Source organism: Oncorhynchus tshawytscha, linkage group LG13 (genome assembly GCF_018296145.1).
Source record: "Oncorhynchus tshawytscha isolate Ot180627B linkage group LG13, Otsh_v2.0, whole genome shotgun sequence".
Taxonomy (NCBI): domain Eukaryota; kingdom Metazoa; phylum Chordata; class Actinopteri; order Salmoniformes; family Salmonidae; genus Oncorhynchus; species Oncorhynchus tshawytscha.
Window position 1 is genome coordinate 71,445,311 of NC_056441.1, and position 21,951 is coordinate 71,467,261.

Here is a 21,951-nt window from a genome sequence, read left to right on the forward strand (position 1 = left end):
ACAGTTCTATTTTTGTTTCATCAGACCAGAGGACATTTCTCAAAAAAAGTGCGATCTTTGTCCCCATGTGCAGTTGCAAACCGTAGTCTGGCTTTTTTTATGCCGGTTTTGGAGCAGTGGCTTCTTCCTTAATGAGTGGCCTTTCAGGTTATGTCGATATAGGACTCGTTTTACTGTGGATATAGAAACTTTTGTACCTGTTTCCTCCAGCATCTTCACAAGGTCCTTTGCTGTTGTTCTGGGATTGACAAAACGCGTCTCCTTCCTGGGGGGGTATGACGGCTGTGTGGTCCCATGGAGTTTATACTTGCGTACTATTGTTTGTACAAAAATTTTTTAAACATTTTTATTTCACCTTTATTTATCCAGGTAGGCTAGTTGAGAACAAGTTCTCATTTGCAACTGCGACCTGGCCAAGATAAAGCATAGCAGTGTGAATAGACAACACAGAGTTACACATGGAGTAAACAATTAACAAGTCAATAACACAGTAGAGAAAAAAAAGTCTATATACATTGTGTGCAAAAGGCATGAGGAGGTAGGCGAATAATTACAATTTTGCAGATTAACACTGGAGTGATAAATGATCAGATGGTCATGTACAGGTAGAGATATTGGTGTGTAAAAAAGCAGAAAAGTAAATAAATATAAACAGTATGGGGATGAGGTAGGTCAAATTGGGTGGGCTATTTACCGATAGACTATGTACAACTGCAGCGATCGGTTAGCTGCTCAGATAGCAGATGTTTGAAGTTGGTGAGGGAGATAAAAGTCTCCAACTTCAGCAATTTTTGCAATTCGTTCCAGTCACAGGCAGAAAAGAACTGGAACGAAAGGTGGCCAAATGAGGTGTTGGCTTTGGAACGTGGTACCTTCAGGAGTTTGGAAATTGGTCCCAAGGATGAATCAGACTTGTCTACAATTTTTTTCTCTGAGGTCTTGGCTGATTTATTTATATTTTCCCATGGTGTCAAGCAAAGAGGCACTGAGTTTGAAGGTAGCTCTTGAAATACATCCACAGGTACACCTCCAATTGACTTAAATGATGTCAATTTGCCTATCCTTTGTTTGTTTTTAGTCCCATCCTTTAGCGGAGCTGGACACACTTAATCATACCTCAAAATACTTGGAACAAAATGAATACTATTTGAACCCAGGTCTGACTGAACACTGTAGTGAATTGAACCCCATGACCAACATCCCACCTGTCATCGTCCTCTGCCAGGGCCACCTTCTCAAAGTGGACATGCACTCGCTGTCCCTCTGGGGCCTCCAGAAGCCAATGGCACGTCAGGTTGTTGCTGTAGTTGCCAGGGAAACCGGGCGACACAATGCGGCTGACTGTGGCATTCCGGACAATGCCACCACAGGCAGCTGGGATGCCCATGAAGTAGGAATGGGAGGAGAGAAGGAAGATGAGATAGATGAGAAAAGAAAAATGGGATGAGAGGAGAGAAGAAGGGTGGGATGGGAGGAGAGAAGGGTGGGATGGGGGAGGAGGGAGGAGAGGAGAGGAGAGGAGAGGAGAGAGAGGAGAGGAGAGGAGAGGAGAGGAGAGAGAGAGGAGAGGAGAGGAGGAGGAGAGGAGAGGAGAGGAGAGGAGAGGAGAGGAGAGGAGAGGAGAGGAGAGGAGAGGAGAGGAGAGAGAGGAGAGGAGAGGATGGAAGAGGGAGAGAAGAAGGATAGGATGGGAAGAGAGGAGAGGAGAGGAGAGGAGAGAAGAGAAGAAGGATGGGATGGGAAGAGAGGACAGAAGAGAAGATGCGTGGGATGGGAGGAGAGGACAGAAGAGAAGAAGGGTGGGATGAGAGGAGAGGAAAGGAGAATGGTGGGATGGGAGGAGGAGGGAGAGAGAGACATATTTTAGTCTGGGAGAAACATTTGCTTAAATCTCAGTCAAACAGAATGTGTCACGACAGAGAATACTGTACCTTGGGAAACCATGACTAGAGATACATCCGGAGAACACAATGAGTCGAGGTGGTGAGTAAGAGCAAGATTTGAGCTTGTGTAAATAAATAAAAGAGAGAGTGGGTCTGGTATTGGTGAAAGTGTATCACAACAGACGAGGTGAAGGTAAGCTAGGTAGACACAAGGCTTATTTAAAGCAGAGCAGCAGCCTCAGCATTAACCTACTCTGTGGCACTCTGCCCTGCCATCAGTAATCATACCCTGGCAGACACCGTGCTGTAGGCTCTGGGACCACTGTCTGGCACGCAGGCACACCCACACACACACACACACACACACTGTATGAATGGTAGGAGAGAGAATCCTTATAGTCTCTCCACACATTTTCTAAACTATGCCTTGACGATGCCCAACGCAAGGAGGGAGCCCCCCTGCTCCCCATTCAGTGTTAAAACAATGTAGAGACCCATTGTTCCAACCCAGGACTAAAACATTCACTCACTATTCATCACTGGTGCTCATCTGAGCACCAAAATGAGATCCTGCATCTAAACTGTCTGCTTCTAAACGGTCCTCCACCAGGGATTGAACCCTGTCTGAATCTGTGCTTGTTATGCAAGACGAATACAAGCAGAATCAAGAGGTGAACTTCTTGGAAGAGAAAATATGACGCACTCCTTGGTTCGGCTGAGAACAACATCAAAAACGTGTCTTGTTTTGTTTAGTGCTTCACTTCTTAGAGGCGAGGCCTGACTGAAAAGGGCTGGCTGTTTAACATTCACCACCCCAGTGCAACAGACACTGCAGCTCACAATAATTAAACCCCAATTAACTTTTGAGCAACACCAAGCTGAGTGAGTGTGAGATCATTCAAGTGGTCTCACTGCTCCAGGGAGGACAACGTATTCATGTGGTTACATGTCTCACTTGTTGCAGAGGGAAGAACTGTGTTGATGCCCTGGTAGGAATAGTTACAGGACAAATCACATGTGAATTTGTTTTTGAAAGGCTATGTGATAAGGATTGAGAAGAGAAAAGTGTTTGTGTCTATATGTTCAATAACTGTGGAGAAAGTATGTGTGCATAGCAAGGTCTACTGGTCCCATTGTGGTATTTGGGGGTGAGAGGTGTGTAGCTAGCTGCCCCCAGCCCTCACCGTGGCACTGCGGCTCCGTGCCGCTCCAGTAGGGGGTGCTGGCGTTGAGGCAGGTCAGTGTGCTGGTTCCCTGCAGCTGGTACCCAGTCAGACAGTAAAAGTAGGCCTCTCCACCAGAGTGGAGGCTGCTCACAGACACATCCCCACAGACCGGCCGCTGGGGAAAGGTACAGCTCAACACAAAGGCTGTGGGACAAGAGAGAGGGAGGGGGGATAGGGTGGAGAAGAGAGAGAGAGAGTGAAGGAGGGGAGGAGAAGAGAGAGACAGGGAGGGGGAGAGGGAGGATGAGAGAGAGAGAATGAGAGTTGGACACAAACTGCGACTAACAGCGTCCACGCTGACTCAAAATAAAAGTGTAAGTACAGAAAACACTTTCTTGTTCATCATAAAGACTTTTAGAGGGAGGGGAACCAAACCTAAAGTATATTTAGAGAGAGGTGTGAGGATGAACACTGACAGGTCATAGACCCTATCCTACCAGAGTACATGTCTATAGGACCTGTGTTATTCCAGAGCATAACCTTAGTGTCTCAGCATGATGGATTGGTCTGGTCATATTTTATTTTATTTTATTATTTTCAGCTTTATTTAACCAGGTAGGCAATTTGAGAACAAGTTCTCATTTACAACTGCGCCCTGGCCAAGATAAAGGAAAGCAGTTCCACACATAACAACACAGAGTTACACATGGAGTAAAACAAACATACAGTCAATAATACAGTAGAAAAATAAGTCTATATACAATGTGAGCAAATGAGGTGAGATAAGGGAGGTAAAGGCAATAAATAGGCCATGGTGGCGAAGTAAATGCAATATAGCAATTAAAACACTGGAATGGTAGTTTTCACAGTAGATGAGTGTGCAAAGTAGAAATACCGGGGTGCAAAGGAGCAAAATAAATAAATAAATACAGCAGGGGAAGAGGTAGTTGTTTGGGCTATTTATAGATGGACTATGTACAGGTGCAGTGATCTGTGAGCTGCTCTGACAGCTGGTGCTTAAAGCTAGTGAGGGAGATAAGTGTTTCCAGTAGTTCATTCCAGTCATTGGCAGCAGAGAATTGGAAGGAGAAAGGAGGGAGGAATTGGCTTTGGGGGTGACAAGTGAAATATACCTGCGGTAAAGCGTGCTACAAGTGGGCACAGCTATGGTGACCAGCGAGCAGAGATAAGGCGAGACTTTAACTAGCAGGGTCTTGTAGATGACCTGGAGCCAGTGGGTTTGGTGACGAGTATGAAGCGAGGGCCAGCCAACAAGAGTGTGCAGGTCTCAGTGGTGGGTAGTATATGGGGCTTTGGTGACAAAACGAATGGAACTGTAATAGACTGCATCCCAGTTTGTTGAGTAGGGGGTTGGAGGCTATTTTGTAAATGACATCGCCAAAGTCGAGGATCGGTAAGATGGTCAGTTTTACGAGGGTATGTTTGGCAGCATGAGTGAAGGAGGCTTTGTTGTGAAATAGGAAGCCAATTCTAGATTTAACTTTGGATTGGAGATGTTTTATGTGAGTCTGGAAGGAGAGTTTACAGTCTAACCAGACACCAAGGTATTTGTAGTTGTCCACATATTCTAAGTCAGAACCATCCAGAGTAGTGATGCTGGATGGGCGGGAAAGGTGCAGGTAGCGATCGGTTGAAGAGCCTGCATTTAGTTTTACTTGTATTTAAGAGCAGTTGGAGGCCACAGGAGAGTTGCATGGCATTGAAGCTCATCTGGAGGGTTGTTAACACAGTGTCCAAAGAAGGGCCAGAAGTATACAGAATGGTGTCGTCTGCGTAGAGGTGGATCAGAGACTCACCAGCAGCAAGAGCGACATCATTGATATATACAGAGAAGAGTGTCGGCCCAAGAATTGATTGCATGAAACCAATGCTTTTACGGTTACAGAAGTCATCAAATACATCATATGCCTAATGGAGGCCATAAAACAGGCCTATCTGCCCTCCCCCCTGCCTCTTCATACAGGTACATTCATGACACACTACACACACATACAGTATGGCTTCCTAATGCTTATCATGCTGAACAGAATGCATTGCTTGGCTGAATACCCACTGAGGGACCTAGATCAATAACAGTACTGTTTTTTCAATCTGTGAACATGTAATAGGGACCAGGAGTACTGTCCTGTCTGTATACCAAGAATGACCCACAAGTGGATCTTTAACAAACAACTGTTAGTGTTTTTCCCCTCATCCCCAGCTATTTACAGAGATATGTGTGGACTTCGTTCCAGGCTGTGTGTCTGACTGTAATTGTTGCAGCTTCATTGTTAGCCTGTTGGAAGGCAGTGCAGCACTCCACCATTGATTCTGTCTCAAGGAGACGTTGCCTCTCCTCAGTAGAGAAAATATTACAGCAGTGGAGGCTAGTCGGAGGAGCTAGAAGAGGACAGGCTCATGCCACCAGCTTTCACTGATGTACAGTGCTTAAATAGGGTGATAAATCATATCCATTGACCTGGCTCAGCCCTGTCAACCACACACACACTCAGGAAGATGTTTGCTTCGCTCTGTGATTCCTCAAGCACACATAGAGATAAGAGAAGTAGCAGGCATCTGACTGTGTTTCCTATTAGAGCAGTATTCAGACTAGTATTTATCTAGTCACCAGTGATGACTTCTGAAACCATCTTCTATCATCATTCACCCAGCTAGGTGTTATGAGCGTCAGTCTCAGCAGTAAATATCAAGGCTTGCCGGGCTCTCATCTACTATATGAACTTCAGTTTTAAATACAAGATAGAAGTGTCATCACAGCAGCGTTATTATGGTCTTTTCTCAAAGACAAATAGCCTTGCAACTGCAAAATTGTTATTTTTATGTCTCTTTTTCCTGTCTCAAAATACAATATGAAATCATTTTCTTACTTTAACCAAAGCGAGATAGCTTTTAACTTAACCAACTCTTATGTTGTTGTCCAACCCCAAATACTTCCTCCTAGAAATTAAAACCCTGTGGTGTTGTGGTGAGCTGGGTACAGGATTTCTCTGTCTGACATGTTTCTGTGTCCAAGGGGGAGGTGTGTCACCCAACAACCAGGAGATAAGTGTTTTCACGAAGTGGAGAGATGTTGATATAGCTAGTGGTTTTAGCAGGTGACACTAATAAGCCAATAACAAGGTACATTTTTGTAATTTAGCAAACGCTCTTATCTAGAGCGACTTATAGGAGCAATTATGATTAACCGCCTTGCTCAAGGGCACATTGACAGATGTTTTTCACCTGGTCGGCTCTGGGATTAGAACCAGCAACCTTTCAGTTTCTGGCCTAATGCTCTTAACCGCTGGGCTACCTGCCATAGAGGAGGTGATGCCTGTATTAGGGTACCCATAGAGGAGGTGATGCCTGTAACAGGGTACACATAGAGGAGGTGATGCCTGTAACAGGGTACCCATAGAGGAGATGATGCCTGTAACAGGGTACCATAGAGGAGATGATGCTTGTAACAGGGTACCCATAGAGGAGAGGATGCCTGTAACAGTGTACCCATAGAGGATATGATGCCTGTAACAGGGTACCCATAGAGGATATGATGCCTGTAACAGGGTACCATAGAGGTGATGAGGGTGATGCCTGTGCCTGTAACAGGGTACCATAGAGGAGATGATGCCTGTAACATGGTGATGCCTGTAACAGGGTACACATAGAGGAGATGATGCCTGTAATAGAGGTGATGCCTGAGATGATGCCTGTAACATGGTACCCATAGAGGAGATGATGCCTGTAACATGGTACCCATAGAGGAGATGATGACACATACTGTACAGTTCAGTTTAAGTTACACTGCGTTTCACAGGAGCTCCTCTGAGTGTAAAACTTGGGTCCAGGTCTATCGTCATGGGCCTTACTGGCTGGGTCTTCCCACACTTAAAAACCAATGGCGAGAAAAGGCCAGAAAGAGTGGGCCATGCAGACATAGAGAAGAGGCCTGCTGCTGGCTGCTGTCTAATCTTTCTAGTGCATGCGATTTGAAAGTTAAAGTGCTCCTCGGAGTCAATGAGCCAATGAGCATGGCCCAGTCCCCTCTGCTATCCATTTTATTTATGGTTTATTGCAGGCTGCGGCGGGCGTATCAGCGCAGCGGGTTCTGGCTCAGGGGCGAAGGCATCGGGGTGTTGTTATAGCATTATCACCCCGCCGTTTCTGTTTCAATTAGACTAATAAAGAGGGTGCACTGGAGGCTGGACTAATGTGGAGCTGATCCTCCAGGTACTAAATCACACTGGAAGCCAGCCTCCTCCTCTTCACTGTCTACACAGTATTCCCCTCCTACTGTGTTATAGAGGCCATAAAATTAGATGGGTTCAGACTGGTAACGATGCTGTTGGAACAACTGGCTTGGGAGATTAGCTGACGGCTAAGTAGCACTAGCAGATTCAATGGCCATGTTTATATTCTGAGAGGCCCTCCACTCCCCCTGGAGAGATATGATAGAGTGCACACTGGGCTGTAGAGCTCAGTCCACATTTAGGACACCACACAGGGACAGAGGAACCAAATCTAGCCAAAATAAGTCACCATGTTTTTACCAAAATTGTGACTTTACAGTGTTGTCTGTAAAGCTTTGTCACTACGAGAGCTTTGGACTATAAGGTTCTATCTGCAAAAATATGATTCTGACATAATTGGATTTAAAGTTCTGAACTCATTGGTTTGAATGGTGTCAGAAATGTTTATCTTGTATTCTTTTGAACTTAACAACATGAATTGGGGTATTTAGAGTACTATATACTATACCTTGAACAGAACAAGGGTATGTCATTAACTCAGTTTTGATTTTTAAAAATGCAGACAGAACCTTATAGTCCCAGGCTTGTACAAGCCAGAACAGCTAATAGTGCACCTAGCTCCTGTTTCTGTAGCGTGAGGCAGCATGATGTACAAGTACCCCTGCTGTACAGGATGCTAGTCTATCACAGGGCCTTACCCCCAATCAACAGTATCTCCTTAATGCTGAGTGCCAAAGTCAAGATGCATCAGGTCCCATTATTTTACAGTCTTTGGTATGACTCAGCCAGGTTCTGAACTCACGACCTTCCAATGCCAGGGCAGACACTCTAACTACAAGGCTAGTGAATTAGTAAGCTAGTGACTAGGTAAAGACCCATGGTACCCTACCAAACCAAACGTTGAAGACACTGCTAAGCACCCAGTCTTATTACTGATTCCAAACACACTCTTGTTTCGTAGCACAGAAGAAATGCAGAACGGGTGGCAGTTTGCCATCACAGAGGTCACCGCAGTCCCCTAGCCATTTCGCTCTGCCTGCAATCAGAAAGAGGCCTGGGGCCTCATTTTTCAAACAGACTTACGATCAATTTTGATCTTAAGTATGACTTACGCAGAAAACCACATGTAAATAGTTATTTATAAAACCTTTGATGCGCAAATAATCTTCTCTCTATGCAAAGTCTAGACTTGACGTAAGTGATTTTCCTGCTGGTTATGTATTATGTATTGCAGTTAGGAATGATCAATTAAAGGTGTGAGGAATTAATTGCCAGACGCAAGGTGTTCTGAATTAAAAACAGGATGTGATGTTCTATAAATACTGTGTCAAATTAGAAAAAAGTAACCATGGCTGTTCTTGCGTTATTGGAAGACATTGAAACCGTGCTTGTAGAAGGGAGAGAGTTTTCAGAGACTTTCTTCAAATTACTTTTTTTGAGCATGATGATCCATTGTTTATAAGTCGCTATCGTCTCCCAATAAATGTTCTGTTAGATTTGTGAGCAGATTTAGCCCCTAATCTGGAAAGGAAGACACGCTGTAATCATGCCGTACCCGTATATGTCCAAGTACTGTCCACTCTGGGATTCTAATGTCACTACTGAGACATCCCAGAGGGAATGAGTGACAGGTCGGGTATATCACAGCCATCATTCAGCCGCATCCTGCCACAAGTGATCTCGTCTTCCAAAAAGTTTGCTTTTCTCTTTTGGTCCATGGTTATTCCTGACTAAACCCTCATTTGTGCGAGCATTCTATAAGGGGAAATCGCTGATTGTAAGGCACGTTCAGGTGCCGTCAATTTGAAGTTAATTTTAGATTTATAGATTCCAGCTGTGTAAGTTACAAATGGGCCTCTTAGAACCTGCGTAAGCAAGGTTTTTTTATGCTCAGTATCTTTTATGAATCCAACGTAAGCACACTGTCGGGAATGATCTTACGACTAAGTTCAAGTATAAATATAAGAACATTTCATAACGCTGAAGCGCTAACTCGTTAACAGAGACTAATGGTCTATTAAAACTCCTGTATTTTACATGACCTAATGGAAGATGCATCCTCCTCCACACCATCCACGGGCATTAATTATGAAACACAGAGGGGATTCATTTGCAGCCAGGCTCATCAGGTCTCATTGAGAATAACCGTGTGTGACAGGCTCACTGAGGGGAGAGGACAGGGGCATATGGGAAATCTGTTTCAGTGTTTAGATTGGATTAAACGCTGCCTCACATTAACCCCACAGAGCAGGGAGAGTAAAGGAAGGATAAAATGACCTTTCAGACCTGTGACTGTGTGTCTGAAGGCCCCTATGGGATATGCAAGATGAGGTGGTGTGGAAGGGGCGTCCTTCTGCCCATCATGGAAAGGAGAAAACACCTGCGAGAATGACAGTTAATTTACCTGGCAAAGGGCATGCATTTCTATGCCATATTCCCATTTTGGGAAATAGTGTACCATATTTATGTACACTTAAATTCATGTTAAGAGCAGACAGAAAGTTTGAGGCACCAACAGAAATCTATTTTTATCTATTTTTATTTTTATTTCATAGCTTCATACTCTTACGTTTAACAGGCTGACTACACCGCTGGCATCGCATGCACAGGCGTTGCAAATTAAATCTAGACATACATGTTATTCAATTATTGCACCCACACTGCGCCAATGAGCATCTGCGTTGCCAAGGGCTAAAATAGAAGTCAGTTCTATTCTGATGCAGATCGCGCTGAAAGTCCTGCCTCTCGCATCTCCTCATTGGTTTATAGAAGCAGGTACCCACGTGCCATCTCCTCATTGGTTATATCCACTTGGGTGACTGATAGACGAACGAGGTCAGTGCCGGTAATGCAACTAATTTATGAAAGTTGCCAATCACAATATCAAGTCAAGAGAAGAAAAAGCCTGGAAGGAAGAGAGATGACTAGAAAGGAGTCGGTTTACCTTTTTATGTGTGAATTAATTGGCGGAGTAGAGGACCTTGTGCATTTCAGGTAAAATAACAACTCAATGTTTAATTCCCAGGACAAATTAGCTAGCTAAATAAGACAAATTAACGAGCAAGTGCAAGCTAGCTAGCTAAATTTCCATAAATGTTTAATGCTTTTTGACCTGTCCGCAAATTAATATAATTGGTTCAGAGTTTGTTTTGATATTTTAACCTGCGTGTCGTGATCGCGTTTGGTGTGGGCGGACAAAATACACGATGCCGCACGCGCTCATCCGGTTTGAGTTCGGTGTTGGGTTTTGGTTCCAGGTTGTAGCCTAGTTTGTCATTCAGACATGAAAACAGAGAAACAGAGACTTCATAGAGACACAAGTCTACCACGTTCCCATGGAAATACTACAGTAGCAACCCACACACCTCTTATTCCCACTCAAACCTCAGGTGCCTAAAGCACAAAGGCAATAAAAGGCTCTTGCTTCATTAAATTTACAGCATGCTGTGATGCTCTCTCGGTAACGGGCGAATGGTGTAATAATATGAGTCCATGAAATGTCTCACTACAGCAGAGCACCATGGAGCTGCTATAGGAGCTAACTGCCAGCAAATATAATAACTTCATTAAAAGTGAAGAGACTATTGGTTGCCAATGCAGTTAAAAACCCATGGTCCTCAGTTTTTATATGGCTTTGCTAAGAGATTGTGATGTGGGGTCTACAAAGAAAAGGCCCGAAGAGAGAGAGGGAAAGGCCCAAGTACAGCAAAACTTCAGGAGGTTCACTTGGAATGACTGAAATACGGACTGACTGGACACATGGATGGTGTGGTTCTATGAAATGTTGGGGTTTGATTGAGGTTTATTCCATGCTCACTGGGCATCTGCCAAAGTCTTACACAGAAAAAGTAACCAAATTAGACCTAAATTTTGTTTATTTTAAGATTAGCTGGATGATTAGCCGTAGGTTTGGGTTATTCTGAGGTGGCCTGGATGGTTCACTATCACTAACAGACTTAAAACATCCCATCATCACAGACTAATCTGTGGGGACAGAATCATTAGGATGCAAACACATGAAAGGCAGTGGAGGAGAATCGGTCATGCTACCTCTCTGAGTGGGGTGGTGATTGCTAGGCATAATAATGCGCGGCAGACATGTTCATGTCTTCACTTCTGCTCTGCTGCGGAAATATGTAGACCAGAATCAGGATGCACATGGCCTGTTAATCAACCCTGATAGGGAACTGCAATGACAAACATTCCCATTAACTTTTCTCTGTGACTCTTTTGCTTATTTTGTGTTATATTTTATAGGTACCTTACACATTAGAGCTATAGAGTTAGCAGTTTGATAGTACTTTGGAATTTGGTGCATTTTTTTAACCTTTACCTTACAAAACAAAATGACTTTAATAATCCTAACGGTAGTTCATTCATAATTACACTGCTGTTTATTCACAGACAAGCCCAGTTTATTGCTGTTAAGCAGGGTTTGGTTCTTATCAGTCCTTGCCTTGTTTATGCTTGACCTGCTCTTTAGAGTACTTCATTCTGTTTGCTACCATTGCATTCCATGCCATTTCCCTTCTTATTAAATACTAATGTGTTGGTAACTGAATTTAGTAAGAATCTATTCTGCTCTACAATTAAGTTCAAATGAAATCATCTGGCTGTAATTACTTCTCAACAATAGTTGAATAATAAGGAGATGGATCACTGTTAACTGGGCGAGGACAAAGTGAATTTTAAAAAGATCATTATATCAGTGGAAGTTTGAAATCAATTTGCCACCACTTTAATGGTTTTCATTAAAAAAGGATTAAGTGAAACATGGGGTTCTTTCTACAAGAGAATGATTATCAACCAGACTGGTAGGTTACCAGACAGTGGAAAAGTAGAGAGGAAGAGAGAGAGAGAGAGAGAGAGAGGGAGAGAGAGAGGGAGGGAGGGAGGGAGGGAGGAGGCTGACTAGACAAGAGTACACAGATGAGAAGAGGGGGAGGAAGATGAGGAGTAGTGTTGAGGGTCAGTGGGTCTTAATCTTGCGTCATTCAGTGGCAGCATTTCTGACGTGTTTGTCTGACAGGGTGTCGGGGGACGCTTGTCTAACGTACTGCACATTAAATCACACTTGTCTAACGGTGGCTGTGATGTGAAGTGTGTCTGAAGACGGCCACAAGGGACAAAGGAGTTTGACAGAGATACACTCCAATTCAATCCCACTGCTCTCTCTGTCACCACTCACACATCAACCACACTACTGTGTCTGCTACTGACTCATGTCAATCTAAAATGCTCTCCTGTTCATACAATACTTTACAGTTTTAATCATATACACTACAATGGATTCCCTACTCCACCACAAGTAATCATCAACACAATCATTATGGTTCTGCATCGCCACTGCTATTCAGGGTTCAATAGCAATGGAGTCTGGACCTGAAGGCCTTGTACTTATTGAAAAGGGTCCATTTCTAACCTTTAATCTTCTAGAGAGGTTCTCAACTGGTTTCTCTCAGGACCCACATTTTCTATAGAAGATTGCTGTGAGCATCTTGTCAATTGTTGGAAGCTTCATGGTTTGTTCTGAATTACAGCGATTTTTTTTTACATTGATCTGTTAGCAGAGATAGCGGGTTCAAACTTATTACAGTATTTATGAAAACTGTGTCGTCTAATCTTACATGCCCTTAGAGGGCGTGTCAAAACTATAACCGCTGTATTGCTGAAATTGGGCATAAATTTCTAAGCTGAGTTAAGTCACTATTGACCGTTTTGGCAAGCACTCCGCCCTTATCCATATTTCATCTGTGGAATCATTTAGATGTATTTGTTGAAAGGAGAGGCAGCAGAGACCTAATGCCAGGCAGGCAGACTAACAGCAGTATTTGGCAAGAGATGAAGAAACACGGGGGGAATGTGATGTATGGGAGAATGAAGGGTGAAACAAATATTGTTTTCCACATTAAATCACACAAGCTATACTGGTAATACTGATCTGATCTGCCTGGGCTACAGTCACATTCATTTTCAATCAGAAAATGAGATGTGTGTTATTTAATGCTAAATTCATACACTGTACAGAGCATTCAGAAAGTATTTAGACCTCTTCCTCTTTTCCACATTTTCTAACTTTACAGAAGCCACTCCTCAGTAAAAGACACATGACAGTCCACTTGGAACTTGCCAAAAGGCACCTAAAGGACTCTCTGGTCTGATGAAACCAAGATTGAACTCTTTTGCCTCAATGACAAGCGTCACGTCTGGAGGAAACCTGACACCATCCCTACGGTGAAGCATGGTGGTGGCAGCATCATGCTGTGGGGATGTTTTTCAGAGGTAGGGAATGGGAGACTAGTCAGGATTGAGGGAAAGATGAACGGAGCAAAGTACAGAGAGATCTTTAATGAAAACCTGATCCAGAGCACTCAGGACCTCAGACTGGGGCGAAGGTTCACCTTCCAATAGGACAACAACCCTAAGCACACAGCCAAGACAACACAGGAGTGGCTTCAGGACAAGTCTTTGAATGTCCTTGAGTTGCCCAGCCAGAGCCCGGACTTGAACCCAATTGAACATCTCTGGAGAGACCTGAAAATAGCTGTGCAGCGACGCTCCCCATCGAACCTGACAGAGCTTGAGAGCATCTGCAGAGAAGAATGGGAGAAACTCCCCAAAGCTTGTAGCGTCATACCCAAGACTTGAGGCTGTAATCACTGCCAAAGGTGCTTCAACAAAGTACTGAATAAAAGTGATGTTTCAGATTTTATTTTTAATACATTTTCAAAAATTCTAAAAACTTTTTTTCTTTGTCATTATGGGATATTGTGTGTAGATTGATGAGGGGAAAAAAGTCAAGGGGTCTGAATATTTTCCGAATGCACTGCATATGTAGTATGTGTGTGGACGGTTCTGGGGTTGGCCCTGATCTGGCCCAGTCTCTGCACCATCAGAGGCACTGTCTCAGTGGGGAAGCGATGGAGGGGCTGATAAACAAGTGTGTGAGAGACAGAGTGATATGGAGCTGGAGTGGTACCCCAGGGGGCAGCCTGTGGAGCTCTGAGACGAGGGGACGACACAGACAGATGTGGCTGTCAGTAGTGAGACGTCACCAAGGGTGAGGGGAGCCTGGGGAAGGACATGTTTCTGTCGACTGCCCTCTACTCTAACTTGTGTATACACGCATGGCACTCGCTCATGCACACAATCCCTCTACCTATTTCTGTCTCTCATTCTCACTCTCCTCCATCTTCATCTCTCTACCTCTCTTAGGTGTCTAACTTCTACTAACCACCTGGCAAATCACTTGATGATAATGATGATGAAGCCCCAATACTCTCAGAAAATGGTTATAAAGGAAAGGAGACAAGGAAAGGAAACAAGTGTTTTGGTAAGTTTCGTGCTGAGCATCACATTCTCTCGCAAGTCTGTGAAAGGTTGTTACTAAACAGCTGCCAAGGGGAGGTGTTGGAACAAGGTCTTGATCACGATCACTGATCAACTTTATCCAAAATTTGTGTGGAGCTTGTTTTCCTCCATTTGATTCTTGTTTTGCTCTTGTTTCTTTCTCCCAGAGCAGCTGGTAAATAAAGACTCTCTCCACTGATAGATGACCATGATATTACCATTACCTGCTGCTTGAAATCTATCTGCACGCAGTTACTGCTCTTATGACTGCTGGCCAAATGGGAGATGGCAGCTGAAGCTTTGATAACCATCAGTGTTTCCATGCCAATAGAGCTACAGTACACTGTGCCAGAAATAGACTCTCAGAACTGGCCTGCTACAATAGATGACTAACATACAGTTCTAATGGTGTATGATGAAGTAGAGCAAACTACAGTACCAGTCAAAAGTTTGGACACACCTTCTCATTCAAGATTTTCTTTCTTTTTTAAACATTTTTTACATTGTAGAATAATAGTGAAGACATCAAAACTATGAAATAACACATATGGAATCATGTAACAACCAAACAATTGTTAAAGAAATCCAAATATATGTTCATAACTTTAAGACATGGTCAGTCAATCAGAAACCTTTCGAGAACTTTGAAAGTGCAGTTGCAAAAGTGCCGTCACAAAAAGCATCAAGCGCTCTGATGAAACTGGCTCTCATGAGGACAGCCACAGGAAAGGAAGAGTTACCTTTACCGCAGAGGATAAGTACATTAGCATCACCAGCCACAGAAATTGTAGCCCAAATAAATGCTTCACAGAGTTCAAGTAACAGATCTCAACATCAACTGTTTATAGAGGAGACTGCGTGAATCAGGCCTTCATGGTCGAATTGATGCAAAGACGCCACTACAAAAGGACACCAATAGTAAGAAGAGACTTGCTCGAGACAAGAAATATGAGAAATGGACATTAGACCGGTGGAAATCAATCCTTTGGTCTGATGAGTCCAAATTTTAGATTTTTGGTTCCAACCACTGTGTCTTTGTGAGACGCGTAGTAGGTTTAACAGATGATCTCTGCATGTGTGGTTCCCAATGTGAAACATGAAGGAGGAGGAACTCCAAAACGTTTTGGGACACTGTAAAGTCCATGGAGAATAAGAGCCCCTCCTCCCAGCTGCCCACTGCACAGAGGCTAGGAAACATTGTCACCACCGATAAATCCACGATAATCAAGAATTTCAATAAGCATTTCTCTACAGCTGGCCATGCTCTCCTCCTGGCTACCCCAACCCCAGCCAACAGCTCCACACCCCCGCAGCTGCTTGCGCGAGCCTCCGAGCTTCTCCTTCAACCAAATCCAGATAACAGATGTTCTGAAAGAGCTGCAAAACCTGGACCCGTACAAATCAGCTGGGCTAGACAATCTGGATCCTCTCTTTCTAAAATTATTCGCCGCCATTGTTGCAACCCCTATTACCAGTCTGTTCAACCTGTCTTTCGTATCATCCGAGATCCCTAAAGATTGGAAAGCTGCCGGGGTCATCCCCCTCTTCAAAGGGGAAGACACTCTAGACCCAGACTGTTATAGACCTATATCCATCCTGCCCTGCCTTTCTAAAGTCTTCAAAAGCCAAGTTAATAAACAGATCACTGACCATTTCGAATCCCACCGTACCTTCTCCGCTGTGCAATCCGGTTTCCGAGCCGGTCACAGGTGCACCTCAGCCACGCTAAATGATATTAAGGTACTACATGGTATCATAACCGCCATCGATAAAAGACAGTACTGTGCAGCCGTCTTCATCGACCTGGCCAAGGCTTTTGACTCTGTCAATCACCGTATTCTTATCGGCAGACTCAACAGCCTTGGTTTCTCAATTGACTGCCTCGCCTGGTTCACCAACTACTTCTCAGATAGAGTTCAGTGTGTCAAATCGGAGGGCTTGTTGTCCGGACCTCTGGCAGTCTCTATGGGGGTACCACAGGGTTCAATTCTCGAGCCGACTCTTTTCTCTGTATATATCAATGAATTCGCTCTTGCTGCGGGTGATTCCCTTATCAACCTCGACTCAGGCGACACCATTCTGTATACATCTGGCCCTTCTTTTGACACTGTGTTAACAAACCTCCAAATGACCTTCATTGCTATACAACACTCCTTCCGTAGCCTCCAATTGTTCTTAAACGCCAGTAAAACTAAATTCATGCTTTTCATCTGATCGCTGCCCGCACCCGCCCGCCCGACTAGCATCACTACTCTGGACGGTTCTGACTTAGAATATGTGGACAACTACAAATACCTAGGTGTCTGTCTAGACTGTAAACTCTCCTTCCAGACTCATATTAAACATTGCCAATCCAAAATTAAATCTAGAATCAGCTTCCTAATTCACAACAAAGCCTCCTTCACTCACGCCGCCAAACATACCCTCGTAAAACGGACCGATCCTCGACTTCAGCGATGTCATTTACAAAATAGCCTCCATCACTCTACTCAGCAAACTGGATGTAGTCTATCACAATGCCACCCGTTTTGTCACCAAAGCCACATATACCACCCACCACTGCGACCTGTATGCTCTTGTCAGCTTGCCCTCGCTACATATTCGTCACCAGACCCAATGACTCCAGGTCATCTATAAGTCTACGCTAGGTAAAGCTCTGCCTTATCTCAGCTCACTGGTCACGATAACACCCACCCGTAGCACGCGCCCCAGAAGGTATATCTCACTGGTCATCCCCAAAGCCAACACCTACTTTGGCCACCTTTGCTTCCAGTTCTCTGCTGCCAATGACTGGAACGCATTGCAAAAATAGCTGAAGTTGGAGACTTATTTTTCCCTCACTAACTTTATACATCAGCTATCTGAGCAGCTAACCAATCGCTGCAGCTGTACACAGCCCATCTGTAAATAGCCCACCCAATCTACCTACCTCATCTCCATATTGTTTTTATTAACTTTTTTGCACACCAGTATTTCTACTTGCACATCATCATCTGCACATCTATCACTACAGTGTTAATTTGCTAAATTGTAATTACTTAGGTACTATGGCCTATTTATTGCCTTACCTCCTCACGCCATTTCCACACACTGTAAATATACTTTTTTCTATTGTGTTATTGACTGTACGCTTGTTTATTCCATGTGTAACTCTGTGTTGTTTTTGTGTCGCAAAGCTTTGCTTATCTTGGCCAGGTCGCAGTTGTAAGTGAGAACTTGTTCTCAACTAGCCTACCTGGTTAAATAAAGGTGAAATAAAATACAAATAAAAAAGCAGCCAATAAGTGCTCAGAATATGTGGAAACTCCTTCAAGACTGTTTGAAAAGCATTCCTGGTGAATCTGGTTGAGAGAATGCCAAGAGTGTGCAAAGCTGTTGTCAAGGCAAAGGGTGGCTACTTTGAAGAATCTCAAATATAACATATATTTTGATTTGTTTAACACTTTTTTGGTTACTACATGATTCCATGTGTGTTATTGCATAGTTTTGATGTCTTCACTATTATTCTACAATGTAGAAAATAGTCAAAAGAAAGAAAAATCCTTGACTGAGTAGGTGTGTCCAGACTTTTAACTGGTTCTGTACATGAAGAGAAACACACCACCACTGATTGTATATACCTGACATGAGAAAGAAAGAGAGGGAGAGCGAGAGAGGTATTTAAGGTACAAATAGATAAGACAAGGCAGGAGAGCACGCATTCCAATTCTCCTAGGGTTATCGATTTAAATGTAAAATGCCAATACAGAACTCATTTATATATGTTTGCTTCATAAATACTGAGCAAATGTTTATATCATCCGCAATGATCAACACAATTTGCTCTTTAGTTCCCTCGAATTCACTGTTTGATCAATCTGCGCCCAGGAATAATCTATGAAGACAGTGTTGATTTCATTACTAGCCACCTCAGCCAGAGGAGATGATTATGCAGGATTTAATGACAGACACTTTCCGATTGCCCGGCGTCCATCTTTAAAACAAATCAGTCTCCTGTTCACTGCTTGTCTGATCACATTCTCCACACCTCATTACGGGACAAGGTGATCTTGCAGAGCAAAAAGATTGTAATATCAGAGCAATCATCTCAATACACGTAAAACTGTCATGGGGTATAAATGAAAATGTTACCGCTCTCCATCTCCAGCTTATGTCACCTGGTAGACAATCAGACTCTTAGCTTACTTTTAAAAAATGTATTAACATAGACATCAATGTTTTGGTGTTAAAATATCAAATTACAGATCTTTCTGAACACATCAAAAGAGCAGAAGATACCAGATAGATTATTTTTGTGTCCTTGGACCAGAAATGTATGGAAGCCAAAAGGGAACATTGTAGCAAGCCCTTAAAAGCATGAAGATATCCTCAAAGTGACTCCAAAGTAATTAGAAGAGCAATGCTTCACAAACAGAGCTTGTACAGGTTGCCTATAGGTAGCCTATACCAAAATAAAAAAATGAAACGGCCAAAGTATGTGGGAAATCATTAATATATGTATTTTGAGCAAACAATTCCTCTAACCAAGCACTGTCGTGGTGTAGTAGGATAACTCTTGTTCTGCCACAGGTATGCAGAAAGATGGCTGACTCGTTGATTGCTGGATTCATAACTTAAATTTGATGTATCCTAATGGGATCTCAATTTGTTTCCAGGCAGTGTTTCATTGAGATTTAATGTACTTGTGATTAAGGTGACCAATAGATATGCAAATTATTCAGCATGCCCCCAGAACCATATTTATTTTTATTAACAGTTATTAACATTGCTAGAGAGACGGAGGGAGGGAGTGAGAGAGAGAAAGAGAGAGAGAGGGAGGTAGAGAAAAAACAAAAGAAAGAGAGATTCCGTCTATGAACATGCCAGATTTCGTCAAACTACTCTCCCTTAGGTTATTTATTTCCACTGTCGCTGTCCGACTACAGAATGCACCATACTGTACGTCAGAGACAGGGGAAAATATAATCAAAGTTATAGGCCACCCTCATTGCCAGCACAGATCAGCATGACGCGCTGCTCAGAGAATATCAAACAGGTGGAGCGGGACACACACACACACACACACACACACACACACACACACACACCACTGTGTGAGGTAATTGGAAGTTTTGTAAAGAAGCGGAAAGTTATTATCAGTGGTGCTGTTCCGTGCCCTGCCGTATGATTGCCATGTTATTTAATAGAACAGCAGAAGCCTGCCACAGAAAGCCCTGAAGGTCCCCCTCACTGGGTGGTGAACACCACCCACACACCTTACAAAGGAGAGAGAGAGGGAGAGAGCGAGCGAGCGAGAGGGGGGACATAGCATGATTCAGAGAGGGATGGGTGAGTGGGAAATGCAATTCTTATTCAACCTGTAATCTAGGCATTGTTCAGAATGGCACTACCCCATTTGCAAACCTGCCACAGTTCATTAGCTCACAAAAACGAAAGAATCTGGAAAAAAATATTTGTAGCTTTTCTATTTTACCACCATGTCTAAGCAACACGGCTCATAACTGCATGCAGTCTCCTTCTGCAATCTCTGGTAAATGACAATTAGAAGAGCATCATCCAAGCAATTTCCCCACCTGATTATGCTGCCAATTGACAGCTGTTGTCATTTTGTGGCTAACATGAGCACAATATGTTGACAAGGTATAATGGGAGGGTGAGCACCAGTGTACTGGAGGAGGCTAATGGAGGAGGCTAATGGGAGGAGAGGAGAGGAGAGGAGAGAGAGAGAGAGAGAGGAGAGGAGAGGAGAGGAGAGGAGAGGAGAGGAGAGGAGAGGAGAGGAGAGGAGAGGAGAGGAGAGGAGAGGAGAATTCAACCTCTCAGGCCCTGTCTATATGATCACTTCATATGGGTTGCAACTCACATTCTGAAACTTGGTTAGATGTTGTGCAGTATTTGATTAGGTCGATGTGATGTGTTGTTTGGTTGGTGGCTGTGCTAGTGCTGTGGTGCTTGATTGGTGGCTGTGCATGTGCTGTGTTGTTTGGTTGGTGGCTGTGCTAGTGCTGTGGTGTTTGGTTGGTGGCTGTGCTAGTGCTGGGGTGTTTGGTTGGTGGCTGTTCTAGTGCTGGGGTGTTTGGTTGCCCTCAGGTCTTACCTTGGTATCTGAGCAGGAAGGACCCAGGCTGGGTCTGTCTCTGGCTGTGGAATTGGATGGTGACGTGGTTGCTCCAGCTGCGTACTACCAGGCCCTTCAACAGTATAGACTCGTTGGCCAGAACAGAGGGCTCCCCGCCCCCCAGGTCCTCAAACGTCACCCGCTCCCCCTCCCACAGGCTCACGTTCATCACCTGCATGGACAAACACACACAGAGGAGACCAGTTCAGTAAAGGATACACATCAATACATACAGGTACATAGACTTGTAAACAGGGTGACAGAGAAATGTGGTGAGATGAAGCCGCCTGCCTCCTTCACTGAGCTTTTACCATCGTACGATGGCACCTAAGAGATATGCCTCCATGTCACTCTGCAGAGTTTATTCTCATATAAAACCCAGAGATATGTCTCAATGTCACTTCACTGAGTTTACTCTCATATAAAAACACTTAAGAGATATGCCTCCATGTCACTCCATATGAAATCATATCAACTAGAATACCTCCCCCAGGAAGGGAAAAAAAGTCATTATTTCAGGCAGTACACCTCAGAGAAAGTGTGGATGGAAACATTAAATAACAGATAATGAACATGTAGGGCAGAATCCATCAGCTGGATTTCCAGTGTATGATTGGAGAACGTGTGGACAGAGAAGATGGTTCCAGGCCTGACCTGTGAAAGCTCTGTACCACAGGGGCAATAGACATGTCAGATAAAAGGATGGGAAAAATGAAAAACAGAAGAACAGAAAACACCAAACTGCCCTGATGTGAATGAGAGACCACATAAAAGAGAAAGGGTTAGAGGTGAGAGGTGCACTGTGTGGGTGCAAGGGGCACTGTGTGGGGCCTCTAAGTGCGCACGAAAGGATGAGTATTCATCTGACATATGTTTACTAAACACTATAAAGCTTCTGTGATTATGCTCTTATGATGTAACTATATAAAGCTTCTGTGATTATGCTCTTATGATGTAACTATATAAAGCTTCTGTAATTATGCTCTTATGATGTCACGATCATCGTATGGAGTAGAAGGTGAGGACCAAAGCGCAGCGTGGTTAGTATACATTCTTCTTTATTGAAGAAAGAACATGAAGTAACCTGAACCAAAACAATAAAGACTGTGACGCTATAATAAGAAAACTGTGCTGACATAAGCAACTAACATACACATAGATAATCACCCACAAAGTCCCAACAG

General features: G+C 43.7%; 1 protein-coding gene across 2 annotated transcripts in view; it reads right to left on the reverse strand.

Moving 5' to 3' along the window:
* Positions 1–21,951, reverse strand: part of LOC112265637 (seizure protein 6 homolog) — a 147,959-nt gene that overhangs the window by 20,841 nt on the left and 105,167 nt on the right. For both annotated transcript variants that reach the window (XM_024443153.2, XM_024443152.2), the window contains exons 4-6: positions 20,747–20,939; positions 3,068–3,253; positions 1,206–1,374 (exon numbers count right to left, since the gene is read on the reverse strand). In XM_024443153.2, coding sequence (XP_024298921.1) covers positions 1,206–1,374; positions 3,068–3,253; positions 20,747–20,939 — 548 coding nt within the window. The remainder of the gene's footprint in view (positions 1–1,205; positions 1,375–3,067; positions 3,254–20,746; positions 20,940–21,951) is intronic.